This window comes from Ischnura elegans, chromosome 3 (assembly GCF_921293095.1).
Source record: "Ischnura elegans chromosome 3, ioIscEleg1.1, whole genome shotgun sequence".
NCBI lineage: Eukaryota > Metazoa > Arthropoda > Insecta > Odonata > Coenagrionidae > Ischnura > Ischnura elegans.
In genome coordinates, this window is record NC_060248.1 from 125,159,946 (window position 1) to 125,174,755 (window position 14,810).

At 39.0% G+C, this 14,810-nt stretch overlaps 1 protein-coding gene across 1 annotated transcript in view; it reads left to right on the top strand.

Moving 5' to 3' along the window:
* LOC124155273 (TBC1 domain family member 10A) overlaps nt 1–14,564 on the top strand; it is a 121,827-nt gene extending 107,263 nt beyond the window's left edge. The window contains exons 4-9 of the mRNA XM_046528993.1: nt 2,456–2,754; nt 4,370–4,550; nt 5,887–5,961; nt 6,876–6,990; nt 10,431–10,585; nt 13,262–14,564. Of these exons, the coding sequence (XP_046384949.1) occupies nt 2,456–2,754; nt 4,370–4,550; nt 5,887–5,961; nt 6,876–6,990; nt 10,431–10,585; nt 13,262–13,369 (933 nt within the window). The 3' untranslated portion in view covers nt 13,370–14,564. The remainder of the gene's footprint in view (nt 1–2,455; nt 2,755–4,369; nt 4,551–5,886; nt 5,962–6,875; nt 6,991–10,430; nt 10,586–13,261) is intronic.
* The last annotated feature ends 246 nt before the right edge of the window (nt 14,565–14,810 follow it).

A 14,810-nucleotide genomic window follows, 5' to 3' on the forward strand; every position in this document is an offset into this window, starting at 1 on the left:
CCTTTTCAACGGCTGTAATTTCTATAAACCCCCATAATCTATCTATGGTTGTAAGATGTAAATATATCTTAAGAATTGGGAAAAAAAATCTAGACGTATTAAATAAAATTAAGTAGTTGAAAATTTTTAAAATCTGAAATGTTGCTAATTCCGGAAAATAGCCTTGGCAATCTTCGTACATCCCACCTGAAGTGGGCTGGTATTAAAAGGGTTAAAGGCACTGAAAAAATGTACGTGAGAGTAGTCTAACCATCACATATTTCAACGGAAAGCTGGAGTTTAACCTTTTTGAGATGGCAAAAATCTATCCTATGCATGATTACTGAATTGACTGTGAAGAGAGACTTCACATCTTTCTGTGCAGACCATTTTTCTAGGAATTCATGGATTATGCCCTTGCTGTATGTATGCTGTGCTCTCATTAATCCCCTACCTTTCCTCTCCTTACCCCTCCTCCTTGCCATTATCGCAGACTCCAAGAGACTTTAAGTTCAGCACTTTGCAGATCTATGCCCTTCCCAGCATTATGGGCTCATAGGGTCAAGATATTGTTTGTACAATGGTTTAGCTATATGCTTATTGATGCAGAAATGAAATTATAGACGCGGAAGTGAATTCTTTGTATTTAACTGAGCATTTTCAAATTTTAAACTACCATCAATATTAGCAATTTAATTAGCGTACCAATTCCGATGCATGACTATGTGCTCTTGAAATGCACTTTGAATCCACGTATGCCTAATGCAAACGACATTTCATTGAAATGCATTTGCTGTGATAAAAATTATTTTCTCATGAAAGCTCATTATCCATCACAACTATAAAAACTCCTTGGTATAATTTGGAAAGTGCAATGCTACATCTCAAGCATACAATCCTTGCAAAGGACTTCTATGGAATGTCAACCGCATGTGTAATCATGTTTTCCCTGCATTCTCATTGAAATCCCAAAAATATTACTTGGAAATGAGAATGCTCTCTTTCGTTCAGTCGCAGCTGTTTGTGGCTTTCGTTTGGTTGACGTTCTATGCTTGCATACCTCTCTCTCTGCACCGGAAGATGTTTGGACACCACTTTATTTTAGTAGCTTTGGTTTTCTTCTGCTGAAATCATGGCAAAGCGAGTAGATTTTCGGAAGAGATAACCCCACCACTCAGTCTAAACTCATTCAACAGAAAAGCCCTCCTTGGATCCCAAATATTGTTGGGTGTTCTTCCTACCACACCTGCTCTCTTGTCTCCTGCTTCTAATTGCTACATATGTCCATACTTGTGTTTTTAGTGAGAGTAGGTCATGTTGAATTTTGGGTTATGTTTCCACTCCAACATGTTTTTGATTGTTTATTCCAATTAACTTTGTGACTGATATTGATGACTGGTTAATGAGGAAATATTTATACATAATTCCATATTTAAATGCCTATCTTTTTTGTTCTGGCTGCCAGATGTCCTATATCTGAATTTTAAACCTAAGTCTATGCATCCAAAAATATTTCCCCACATGTCCTACACTGAAAGATAATTTGCATTTCAGGGTAAATTTTTTTCCCATTGAGATTTCAATTAAAATTGGAAACCTCTCTGAATATGCACACCAGGGAAAGTATTATAAATACTCACTGGATAAGACTGGGTGTCTGGAACCAATACATCTCTGGAGAAATATGACAGAGCCAGCAATGCTGCTTATGAGAAAATAATAGTATTTTGTCTAATTTTGATACCTGAGTTTATCTTCATAATAGGTTGAGATAGGAGTAAAATTTTGTTGGTCGACTAAGTGTCCTACATTTTGTTGTGACATCCTACATTTCAGCCCTTTGTGTCATCTGTTTGAGGAGTGATCATGTTGTCACCATGTTCATTTTGTTCATTATTGGTTATTTAATTTTGTTCACTCATTGGTAGTTGCAGCAGTGGGGGAGGCTAAGGTGGCTATTGGGTATCTCCCCCTTGGGTATCCAATTCACACTAGATAGAATGGTAATTTTGTTAGGACCCCCACTACTGCTGGAATTTTAATCCCCACATACTCCCCCCCCCCTTGTCCCTATCCTGGATCTGCCACTGGGTAGTTGGTGCCTCGTCAGACTTTGCGTGGCATGGTATTGTATTTGGAGGAGGCGACCGACAGCTTAGGTCATTTGCACCATGAGGGAAGGGTGGAGAGAAACTCCACATCGGCGTTAGCCTGCTCTTAACGAAAGGCACCAAGGGGACCACGGCGTAACGTCCCATCCGACGGACAGAGTGTTGTGCTTAAAATGTCCTCCACACAACATTCAAGCAGGGATTGGGCAGTCTCTGAAAATTCTCTGCCACTGCCGGGATTTGAACCCGAGCCCGCCGGGTGGGAAGCCAACACTCTAGCCACCACACCAACCCGATCCCCTGCATGGCATTTTACTTATGAAAGAATGAATTGGTGAGTGCTCATGAGTGGGTCGTCGTTTCAGGTGAGGGAGAGGTGCAGGAAGGGGATCCCGCCGTCGGTGCGTCCCAGGGCGTGGCAGTACCTGTGTGGGGGGAAGCTTCTCATGGACGGACACATGCTGCCCACGGGAACGGGCATGGTGCCCGAGGCTGGCCTCGTGGCCAAGGGGGGGCAAGTGATCGCCGCTGCTCCTGGCAACCGCATCACGTATGCCAACCTCATTGCACAGGAAGGGGATCCCCGATGGATTGACGACATACAGAAAGACCTCCACCGTCAGTTTCCATTCCACGAAATGTTTATGACGGAAAAAGGCCACGGGTATGTATGTGTTTGTTCTCTAGTTGTACTAGCCTCTCTCAAACTGATGGAACTGATGGTCTCCCTTCTATTGAAGAAGTAGCATTTGAGGCTATTTTATAGGCTTTTGGGATTACTTCAAGTCAGTTTTTTGTAATTTATCAAGGCAGTCATCATATTTTAAAAGACAATCACAACATTTTGTGCACACAGATGGACTTATTTTCTGAGGGCTGAGTTTCCAAGTGAAAATATGAAAAAATTAATGCATTAGTCAAGAATGTGCTTGTGTACAATTAAAAGGAATTCACAATGGTAAATTCGTAACTTTTAACAATGGTTGGTTGAATAATTTCAAATAATGGGCCAATATATGTAAGTTGGGAAGCTAGTGTGTATATAGCTGCAGTTACTATAACATATTCTTACCACACATGGACCATATTTATCCTCGTTGATATTCTGCCTCATTGACAAGACCCCATTATTTATTATGCGAGGAGGTCCTCTGCCTTCTTCATTGCACCTAACCTCTCCAAATCCCTTTGCACTTTTGAACTCTCCACCTCTTCCCCTGTATCATCTTCCCTCAGGATCAGCAAGCTATGTGTGCATCATTCAGCCAACTTTCCTCCTCTTGGCTAAGGATATCCCATACCCACTTCATTCTACTGTATTTTATGGAGCTTAATATATTTTTCTGGTCCTTTGTGGGGGTTTCCGATTTCATGGTTGTATATTCTTCCTCCTCCTATCTTCCTTCATGCTTTCATCATCAGTTTGTCTTCAGCCAATATTTCTGTGTTAGCACAGAAGCATAACAAGGGGTGAAAAACGGAGCAGCTGCCCCAGGCATTGTGAAGTGTGGGGCAGCAAAATGAGCCTTGAAACACACTGAACCTTGGAGTGTTGGGGGATGGCTACTATCCAGTTAACCCCAGGCACCAAGTAGCATAGATGTACTGCCTTGGTAGTAAGCAGTATGTGCTACAGCTGCATAACGAGGAATATGCTTTAGGGGGGAATTGGGGGTGGATGACCACCTGTTTTCATCCGGAAACCGCACAAAGCAGAGTGATTAGTTTTAATTTAATATGCAATATCTGACAGAGAAAAAAATATTAGATACGGAAGAAGTTCAGGAAGTGTACTGGATACGCATGATGGTGGCATGCGAAATTTAAAGGGTGTGTACTGGGTATGCATGACGGCATTGAGGGGTTAAAAATCTTTTCTTCCTCATTCAAACATTCTTTAGTAATAATAATAATTGACTTAGGAATTTTTCTTTGTCTCTAATTTCATCAATTTCTAATTGTTGCTATCTATCTTGGAGCATCTACATTGGAATTGAGCTGCCAGAAAGTTAATGTATTTTTTTCACTTTACTTGATGACAGGAGTCTCATTGAACTAATCTCCTCAAATTTTGCTCACAAGGGTTAGTGCTACTTGGCCTAGTTACACTAATACATCAGAAAAATGTTTGCAAATTGCCTTTTATGGCTTTTCTAGAGCTGTACATATACTATATCAGTTATTGCTTTTGTGTTAGTTGTATATACATATAACATGTATTTGTATGTTATACATTGTTATTATGTTACCATAATCATTTGTGTGAATTTAACTTTCAGGCAGCAAGACTTATTTCACGTTCTCAAGGCCTATTCGGTGCTGAACCCCCACATAGGCTATTGCCAAGCTCAGGCACCTCTTGCGGCCTTCCTCCTCATGCACATGCCTGCGGAACACGCCTTCTGGTGCCTTGTGTCTCTCTGCGACAAGTATCTTGATGGCTACTACTCGCTTAACATGGTACGTCTGATTCCGTACATTTCATGAGATTATTTAGTTACATAGCTTAAACTATGTGCCTATGTAAGATTAAATTCACATGGAAGCTGATATTTTGATTGAATAATGTTATCCCAGAAAAAAAATTAACTCTTGCATATGGTGAAATGCAGCATGTGTCTGAAATAGTCAGCATGAGGAAAGTGGAAAATTCCTCATCCATTTTCACCACGGTGTGTTTGGTTAGGGTAGTGTTCGTTTTGATGCAGTGAGGGGGTCTAAGGATGGATTGACTCCAAAGATGAGGGCAAATATGGCCGATAGTTTTTGGATTTCCAAGATAATTAATTCAATTCATGCGGTTTCAAATGACTCTCAAAATATATACATGAGATTGAGACTGCAAAAATATGCAAGACTAGTAGAAGAGTTACAGAGGAAAAATATTGATTCCAGCATTGCTTGGACTAGCCATGTCACATGCTTATTATGAGTTTTTTTGTATATGTATGGTTATAAATTATTTTATCAGTTAGCGGTATCATTAGAAAGTAGGTACTAGAGGTTTTGCTTAAGATATGTTAGTACAATGATGCTGTAATGGCATTTCTTATGCTGTAAATAAAACTGGAAACAGGGAAATGATATGATGGAGATGTAAAAAAAATTACCACCTGCATGACAGCAAAAAGCGGCCACTGAACTACTTGGAAAATGTTCGTCGATGGCACCTGTGTATGTATAAATAAAAATAAAATATAATAATTTGCTCGAAAAAATAAATAAAAATAATAAATAATTTTAAAAACTAATAAAGCACTTTTATAATTTTCTGGAAATTTTGGTTTCACAACCTTTTCTGTGTTACAACTTGAACGACCATGGCTTGCCCCCCTCTAATTTATAACCTGGGTATGCCTGCGGTCACTTTGTTTGCTTTCCAAGCGTATGAGAATGGATTTCTAATGAAATATTCATCTACTTTTTGTGCCTCTATCATGTTTTAGTTGCAAGTTGCTACATACCTTTCTATGCCTTTTATGATGTCAATTTTTTTATGATGTTGGGAATGTTGCCGGGTGGTATCATTGAATGGGCTTAGGTTTGGCTTTCATTAATTATTTTTCATGAACTGTATGTAACATACCATACGTCAAGTTAAAATAATGGCTGACCTGATTCATTGAGTGATGGCTCAGTTGGTTGAGTTGTGAGATCGTGTGGGAAGGACCTGGGCTGTTCATGAATTTTTCTGTAAAATTATATTGGGATCCCATCATACTGTGTTGGTGAATTTTCTTATGTTTTTGCTCATGAATTTCACGTGCAATATGACCATGGAATGATTATTTTTCAGGAAACGCTGCAGCTTGATGGGGAGATTCTGTTTGCTCTTCTGAAAAGGGTTGCTCCCAATGTGTATAAGCACTTGGTAAGAAAAGCATCTTTATTCTTCTTGTAGTGGAACAGAATTTTTTTGGGTGACCAGAATATTTTAATGACTGGAAGAGGAATGGCATCAGTTGGCATAGTTTGTTTCCAGTAATAATTTTTATTCCTTTTAAAGTGATGATAAGTGGACAATGTTCCTTAGATAGTGAGGATAAATGGACTAAAGCATTCATAGTGAACATTTGTATGTAATGTTTAAAAAAAACCACGGGACAAGCAATGCTTGTACATTTGTTTAATAAATACATAGTTATTTTAATGTTTGTAAACAATATCCATTAACGTACTAAGTGCGTACTAAATCATTTTCACGGTGTAAATAATTGATTTATGACAGTAAAGCTAGTGTATTTGTATTTCTCTGGATTATTTGGATTTCCTTATGCGACCATAGGAAACTTGAACGATTTAAAGTGCGAAATATGTTATATAACTGGAATTAAGGCACTTTTCAAGAGGAGTTCTCTTGTGATAAAAAATGTTTTTCCTTTTCATTAGAATCTGATATAGTTAATGTAACAAAACTTCCTGTATGGCTGTCAGCATGGTTTGCGGAAAAGTAGATCGTGTGAAACATAGCCCGTGTTCTTTCTTTACAGTGTTGTCAAATTCAGTGAATTGAAAGCCAAATTGATGCATTATTTGTAGATTTTAGTAATGCATTTGACACAGTACCTCACAACAAACTCTTATACAAATCACAGTCATGTGGGTTAAACAAAACAGTCATAAACAGGATAGGAGACTATCTGAGTGTTCGTAAGCAAAAAGTAATTCTTGATGGAATTAGCTCTGGAAAATGAGCGGTGGTGGGATATGGCTTAAAGTCCAAGGGCTTTAGTGTCAAGATGGATTTTTATTTCATTCTTCTGATTCAGCATCTTTTATTTCTAGAAAAAGCAGAAAATTGCTCCCATCTTATACATGACGGAGTGGTTCCTTTGTGTATACACCAGAACATTACCTTGGACAACTATTCTACGGATATGGGATATGTTCCTTTGTGAAGGTTAGTACTATTGCATGTACCTTATTATTGGTGTAGCCTTAGGTTGATAGAATTTTGCTTGACCTGATGCCCTGATATATCTGAATGCTTGTCATCTGTGTGACATGAAATCAACACATGCATCTCAGCATATAGTTTTCTGGGAAAACACCAGGACGTGAGCCAAATATGAAATAATTATAATGTAAGAAAAATTTAGCTTCCTCTATTATCCACTTGTTGCTCTAAAATAACCAAGGAGTGAGCAGGTGAAACGAAGGTGGTCCACCGTGGTGGCAGCCAGGATGATGGTCATGCATCAGGGTTGATAAAGTTGAGGGAAAAGTAGTCCTGGGGATTTGAGATGGGTTAGGGAATTCTGTAGGTGGGGTCAGGGAAATTATCACACCACGGATAGAGAATCAAAATATGCGCAGCAGAAGGAATTGCACCGTGTGCTCACGCAACCATGTCCCACAATGACTGCCACTCATGTAATTTAGTACCATCCGACTGTTTGGCGTGGTGTATCGAATATGGTTTATGCCATTGCTCAGCAATTTGACACATCTTACCTATCACTGATCTAAGATCCTTGATCACGTCACCACACATCATGCCTTGGATTTGTGGTTTTTTGAAATGAGTGCCAAGAATTGTTTTACTAGATTTTATTTGCAAAATTATTTACATGTACACAAATGAACCCTTTCGCGCCAAACGTTGGGCGGAGCCGACGGGCATTTTCATATGCAGAATACCTAACCTCGGGTATAGCTATTGTGGAATTTTCAATGTAAACGACCGGACATCGTCTCTAGCCGAGGCAAGGGAAGGGAAGTGACCGCTGAGGTAGGTATTGTCAGATGCATTTAGACCCGGCCTGAGACCCAGCTAAACAAGACCTTAGGGCCACTCCTCGGCAATTAAGCCTGACCCTCCCCCTCGTTTATGACCAACCTCACTGCAGGGATCCATTGGGAAGTGGTTATATTGTCTAGGGTTTATGCAATGATATATTTTGTTCCGTACAACAATTTTTTTACGCTTTGAAATGAATTCTTCGTTTTGTTCTGCTCGTAGGCAATTATTTAACGAAATCGTAGTATTAAAAATAATGGACCGCTGGACTTATAGTCTTAGTACCTTGTGTTCACTAGCTTTTTTGTTGCTAAGGCAAGAAATCTGTTTAAAATTCCACAATACTTAAACAACTTTTAATTATTCTTTTATAAGAGTAAATTATTGAAAATCAAATGCAATATTTGGTTAAAAAAAGAAAACACTGGTAACAGAAGAAGTTGATCGTGGGTTCGTGCTAAGATAGGGTTAGAGGGTGTAGTACAGTGGCCAGGGTAAAGGCTGGGTGCCCCGTTCAGTTGGGTCCTGAATCCTAGGAACAAAAATGCCAGGTTAACTCCATCCCAAAAAAGAGCTCCGAACAGAGATTTTTTTTTCCTTACCTCCTAGAAATTCTTGAAAATTTCTCTGCTCCATGCTCAGCTTTGCACTGTTTTTCTCATTGAAATTTTAACCGCAATGCATAAGCTATTCTGAATGTTTCAAATTTGGTCACCATGGACGGTTGTTGCTATGTAGATCTATTGACCTTTTCCTTGATTTCCTGTTGTTACCAGTTTTTTCTCTTGCTGTACAGTTATATTTTTCCTTCCCTCTAATTGTACTGTTACTCACGGAAAGGCTCCCTCAAAAGGTGATGGGTCCGTAATTCACTCAATCCAATCCCTCGTGAAGGCCAAGGAAGTGAGAAAATTCGAACACTTGTGGGAGCATTTGGTTTTCGTGGATAATACGTATCCCTACTTTAAGTGCCAATGAAGTTCGAGCATATCAATTGAATGTACCAATTGAAAAACTTAAAGGACTAAATAACTGGTAGAGATGGTAACGGCTGATGCAACTTGTAATGAAAAATCAGAACGTATTGGACAATATCATGGGATATTTAATTGTGAATGATGAAGGAAAAGATTCTCTAGCTCTGTTGATCCGAATAAATTCCTTGAATGCCATTATTGTAGAGCTTAAACATTTTCGTGTGAGCCCACAAAGGAAATTGGGAGAAATTGCTAACAATATAACGAGAGGAGTTCCAGTCAAATAGTTGACAGGTACTGTGAGTCTTTCTTTTCTCACCAGAAGATGGGATCAGAAGGTATTGTAAATCATATCAATTGAGTCCAACATTAATTCAACTAATTGAATGTGGAATTGAAGAACTTTTAATGATTACAAAATTCCAGAGTTGATTCTAATGGGAAGAATTATGTCAAAGCTTCCCACTCCTTACTTTGAATTTAAAAGTATTTGGGGGTGTGTTCCGATTGAGCAAATAAACTTATATAGTCTAACAGAAATGCTTTCGTTAATAGAAATGCAACTTCCATATAAAGCAACCAGATAAAATGATGTTTCCTGGTGAAGAACTTGTTAAAACTGAAGGAAGCTAAAAAGGAGAATGAACTACTGATGAAAAGACCGGTCAAAATACAAGTGTATCTTTGTGTGCCACAAAAGCAAGGAACCAGGTCATTTCTCACTTGATTGATTCCTACACTTGTGGAAACTTCTTGTAACAAAGTCCGCATGTGGCCTTGAGTTAGGAAAACTTATCTTCAGTAGCAAAATTATGCTCTTCTAAATTATTTTTCTGTGTGTTTATATATCCCTCATTATCCCTAGATTTACTTTTTATTATTACCTGAAGCCTTATTTTCACGCATATATTTGAACATTTCCTCAAGTCGCGCAGCTTATAAGAAGCATATGCCAGGATGACTATCATTCCTCTCTTATTCAGCATCATTCCTATCATGAACATCAAATCTGGCAGAGGGTTAGGAGTATCTTATCTCCATCGTAGTCGCATTGCTGTCTTTTCTGGAGCTTACTTTACATGGTTTTCACCTACTGAACTGCATCAGAGTTTTGTCAGATGTTAAGGGAAAGAGAAACGATTTGTAATTTTCCCTTTGTATTGTTATTTCCTGGCCATTTTCAGCACTTTATGTTATTTTCGAGGGACCTGACAAATAGAATGGTGGGAGGGCTTAATATAAAGAATAAGAAGGAGGATTGATGGTTAGGTGATGGAGAAAGGACTTGGGTTAATAGGTAAAAGGTTAGAAAAGGAAATAGGGTAAGATCACCATGGCACAACAAGCAAACAGGTAACGGGCGTTTGGCAACACATCTAACTTACTCATGAGGTGTACACGATGGAAGTCTGAAGCGACTCAATCCCGAAGGAAAGGTTCTGCCAATTGCATTGTGGTTGGTTTTTGGGAAGTCACGTGTTCCCTTTCCTCACCCCCAAAAAACTTGGCCTGCCTATCTATGTCAGTCGCAAAGATATTTGAAACAAATTCTAGCTTCTTTTATGCTCATGACATTTGGGGAACGCTAAGTGAAAAACTAACTCTATCCTTGTTTCCTTGCAGGAATCAAAATTGTTTTTAAAGTGGCATTAGTGTTGCTCAGGTTTGGTTTGGGCCGTTCAGACATTCTTCGCAAATGTCCAACCATGTACGAAACTCTGGAAGCATTGCGCAACCTCCCAAGTCATGTTATGGAAGAAGAATTCATTGTTCATCAGGTAAGGTTGTTTGGTTGTTCCTGTTTGTTGATACAGAATTTGTTTGTTCCAATTGGTTGTGCTAGCAAGGGCATTACAATCTATATTATATAAATTTTAAAAACTATGAACAGTATGTGTTTCTTAATATCCAATCCATTGTGTTGCATGGAGTTACTAACCTTGATTAAATCGAAACTGATTCCTCATCCAATATGATGCTATGCAGTTCACTATATTTGCACAAGAGTTTGCATAAACAGTCCCCTGGAATTTACCTATTTTGGTTATATTGAAATAAGCTAACTTCTGAATATGCTCTTATTCTTTTTGCTAATTTTCATTTATCACCATAGTAAAGGTTGTCACAATGTCTCTGAGATCTATTTATCTTTGAAAGTACAGATTTCTTAGTGATTATCCTCTTAAATTCCATCCTACTGTCCTGATGCTCCTTCACTGGTGTGAGCATACTCTATAGTAATGGGCTCCTCCTCCGTTTAATTAAACTATCCATTTCAATTTCCTTAAATTATTGACTCAGATGGAGTTTAAAGAATTAAGAGACAGTATTTTACCATTTCACGATCTGCTTTGAGCTGTTTGTGGTAGAGATGGGTCGAATAGCAGATTTCTCGAATTCGAATATCGAATTCGAATATTAAATCATAGCTCGAATATTCGAATACCTCGAATTTCGAATACCTCGAATACTAAATGATGAATGCTGGAATGTTTGACTCGGTTGCCTATGCAGCAGGCAACACAAGATTTTGGAAAGTAATTTTGATTTCCTTAAAATGATTCGAACAGGAATTTAGCTGATTAATGAATAATTTAATTTTATGGAAACAATTGGGCATATAATTAATTCAACTAACATCGCTTTACCCCCACTCCTGCTGCCAAGTGCTAGATGACAATCTGAGGCATTTTGCAAAATACAAGCTCTTTTCCACCGAATTTTCTTCAGTTATTTTCAGTCCATCTTTGGGAGTTCTCACGAGATAAGAAGATGAATTGGAATTGCTATCAGGGAGAAACCAAATATTCTGAGAAAATATCCTTTTGTCTGTGACTTTAACAATAAAGATTTATAGCACCACTCATAAATTGTAACTTGATATATGTTTTCGGAAAAAAATACCGCATCAACTTCCGAGAAGCTCTGCTGCTCATATCGAGTTTCGCCAGAATGCTAAGTCTCCGTCGTGTTTTGACATTTATTTCTTTGCGTAAAATGCTTAAATAAACTCAGAAATACGTCGTGTTTGGTCTTATTCTTTTTGAAATTACGCGCACATTACTAATATTTCAATTCAATAAAGGTGTAACATCAATTGACGAAAGTCATTCTTAGACACCCTTTGTGCTAATAGATGACTCATGCAGCGGTTGACCTCCACAGAAATGGGGAACTTCGAAGCTGGTAGGAAAAAAAAAGGTCAGTGGGGGAGGAATGGGAGGGCCCGAAACACGTTTCTATTGTTCTCGGGTATTTTTTCGAGGCTAAGGTCTTCGTAATATGATCCCTGCGCGAGCTGTGACCTTTTTTTATTTTGAAGAAGAGGAAAGCCTCAGAGGGGGGGCTAGTGCTGAATGGAGAGGGATACCGGACCTTGGGAAATGCGCTAATGTAAGTATCCCACGGTACTCACACAGCAGTTGACCTCCAGAAATGGGGAACTTCGAAGCAGGTAGCCAGAAAAAGGTCAGTGGGTGAGAAAAGGGGGGAGGGCGTGAAACACGTTTTTATTGCTCTCGTAACTCGATATTTTTTTCGAAGCAGGGGTCTTCGTAATGCGATCCCTGCGCGAGCTGGGACCTTTTGTTTGATTTCGGAGAAGAGGAAAGCTTCAGAGTGGTTGAGGCGAGTGCTGAATGGAGGGGGATAGAGGATCGTGGGAAATGCCCTAAGGTTGCTATCCCACGGCACTGAGTTTCTCCTGGTGGGGGGAATCGGGGATTTTCGGATTTTTTCACCTGACTATTTTCGGTTCCCCTCGTCGAACACTTTTCACCGCTAAAATCCACTAATTTGATGCAATTCGTCAACTTGCGTAAAACGGCGCTGCGAGCACTAAATGACTACAGTTCTCTATATTTTTCCGAGTCACTACCAACGACGTGCGTGCGACAGTGTATGACGCGAAATTCAAAGTATTCGAGGTATTCGAGGCGGTACTTTTCGCATAACTATTCGAAATCTCGAATATCGAATACTTTCTAGTATTCGAGGTATTCGAGTATTCGCGGATACTATTCGCACATCTCTAGTTTGTGGTGATTAATCGTCGCCCTTAGCCATTTCACGGATGAGTTGATGACGTCACAAACTCTTGGCCATTGGTTCACCTCTTGACCTTGAGCATTGGCTGCATCTGCTTCATTGTTGTTTACACTCTAGGGAGCTCCAGATTCCAATGATGGTACATTCTCCTGAAAAAAGGGCAGCAACTTTCCTGCTTTCTTATTTTGAACCCGTAAGAGAATGGCTGAAGGAAGAAGATTAAATTTTTGCCATGACTTATCTTACTTCGAGTTCTTGTAAGCGATCCCAGTTGGAGGGGGGGTGTTTGACTCTGGTCATTACAACTGTGTTCAGTTTTCTTTCCGAATGGTTTGCAACTCGATTAGAATTTCTTGTGCTTGAAAATTTTCATTCTCTTTCATTAACGTGCCCTTTGACCTTTCTAGATCCAGCGTCTGAATCTAACGGACGAAGACTTCCAGAAGGAACACGAAAGGCAACTGGTGCGACGCAAAACAATGCAAGAAAACGGAGGGAAACATGCAGGCAGGTAGCGGCTGATGGGAGAGGAGCTACTGCGTGGCCGTAGAATTCTTTGATGCATGCACACTGCATCCTTCCCATTGGAAATGGTGGGAGCGTATAAGTTATTGTGAGCTGAAAGACTTAGCAAGAAGTTGTTACAGTGGTAACAGTGTTGACCACAATGATCACACACTGACCAAGACTATTTTATGAATGTTTTTCCGACTGTCTCTCAGTAAAGTTTTTTAAACTGACCAGTTTAACATAGCCTATTCCTCTCTCCATTTTGGTGTGAATTCGTCATGGTCAGGGAAGAAATCAGTGATGTTATTTTTTAAAAGATGTTTTTTTGTCATAGGCCTCCATTTTGGATACAAATAAAGGATCAGTTTCCAATGAAGCTACTGGTCAGTGTTTTGCACGTTTCGAATATCCTGACCAACTCATATCAAACTGTTATTTGAAATGTAATATAAATTCTGTGATATATCCAAATGTGTCTGCATTTGTTTTCATGAGCCAGTGGTTTCTATGGCATGGGCACAAATTACTCCTCGTAAGTGTTAAGCCATATCACGCATCCACAGTCATTCGCTAATTTCACTGGCCTTGTATGGTGCCACTGTGTGGCCAAACATGCAAGTCTTGTGGCCATGTTATCCATTCAGAACCTTCAAGTGACCTCAAGTGAAGTACATAATGGTTTTTAATATGTACTCACTCCATTGTCAACTTGCTAGCATGGTTTGTTTCAATAGGTCAGTAGTAAAACAAATTTTGCCACTGAATTATGATCGATGTAAACCTGAGAGAACCTTGGCATTTCAGAAAACCAACTGGAAAAGAAATGCATTCTTAAAAACTCATTTTGAGGATTTGTGTATCAAAGTGAGCGTATATCAAGTAGTGATTGTTCATGTGCAAACTAGCATATAATGTTTTGTAACATATTGTCACCTTCCAATTCAGATATAATTTTCTGTGTTGTCATCCATTAACACCCTTGTGTTATACTGTGTATTAATTAACAGTGTTAAATTTACTTCTTGGGATCATGAAATGTGCATTTAGGAGGGCGACATCTTTCAACATTCTTCACTAATGTGTAATGAAAGTTAGCATTTTATTCTCTTAAACATAAAGTCATGAAAATCATTGTCAAATAATGAGGTTGTATATTTTGTAGCCATTCTATCACCATGTATTAAAACTCATTAAGTGAGACTCGAGTGTTTCATTTCATTGCAGCAGGGATTCCTTACTGTGGGAAAGCTTTGGAATGACACCTCTCCTATAGTCGAAGGAAGTTTTCTCATCCATTAGAAACACCTTAGCCATGTTATCCTTGAGGATATTCCAATCTTTGCTTTAACAGAATCCCACCTCCTTCTTTTCCAGAAAAGCCACCCAGCGTATCTGCATTAATTGGCAGAGCAATCAGTGAATCCAATTATCGTATACATTGTTGCC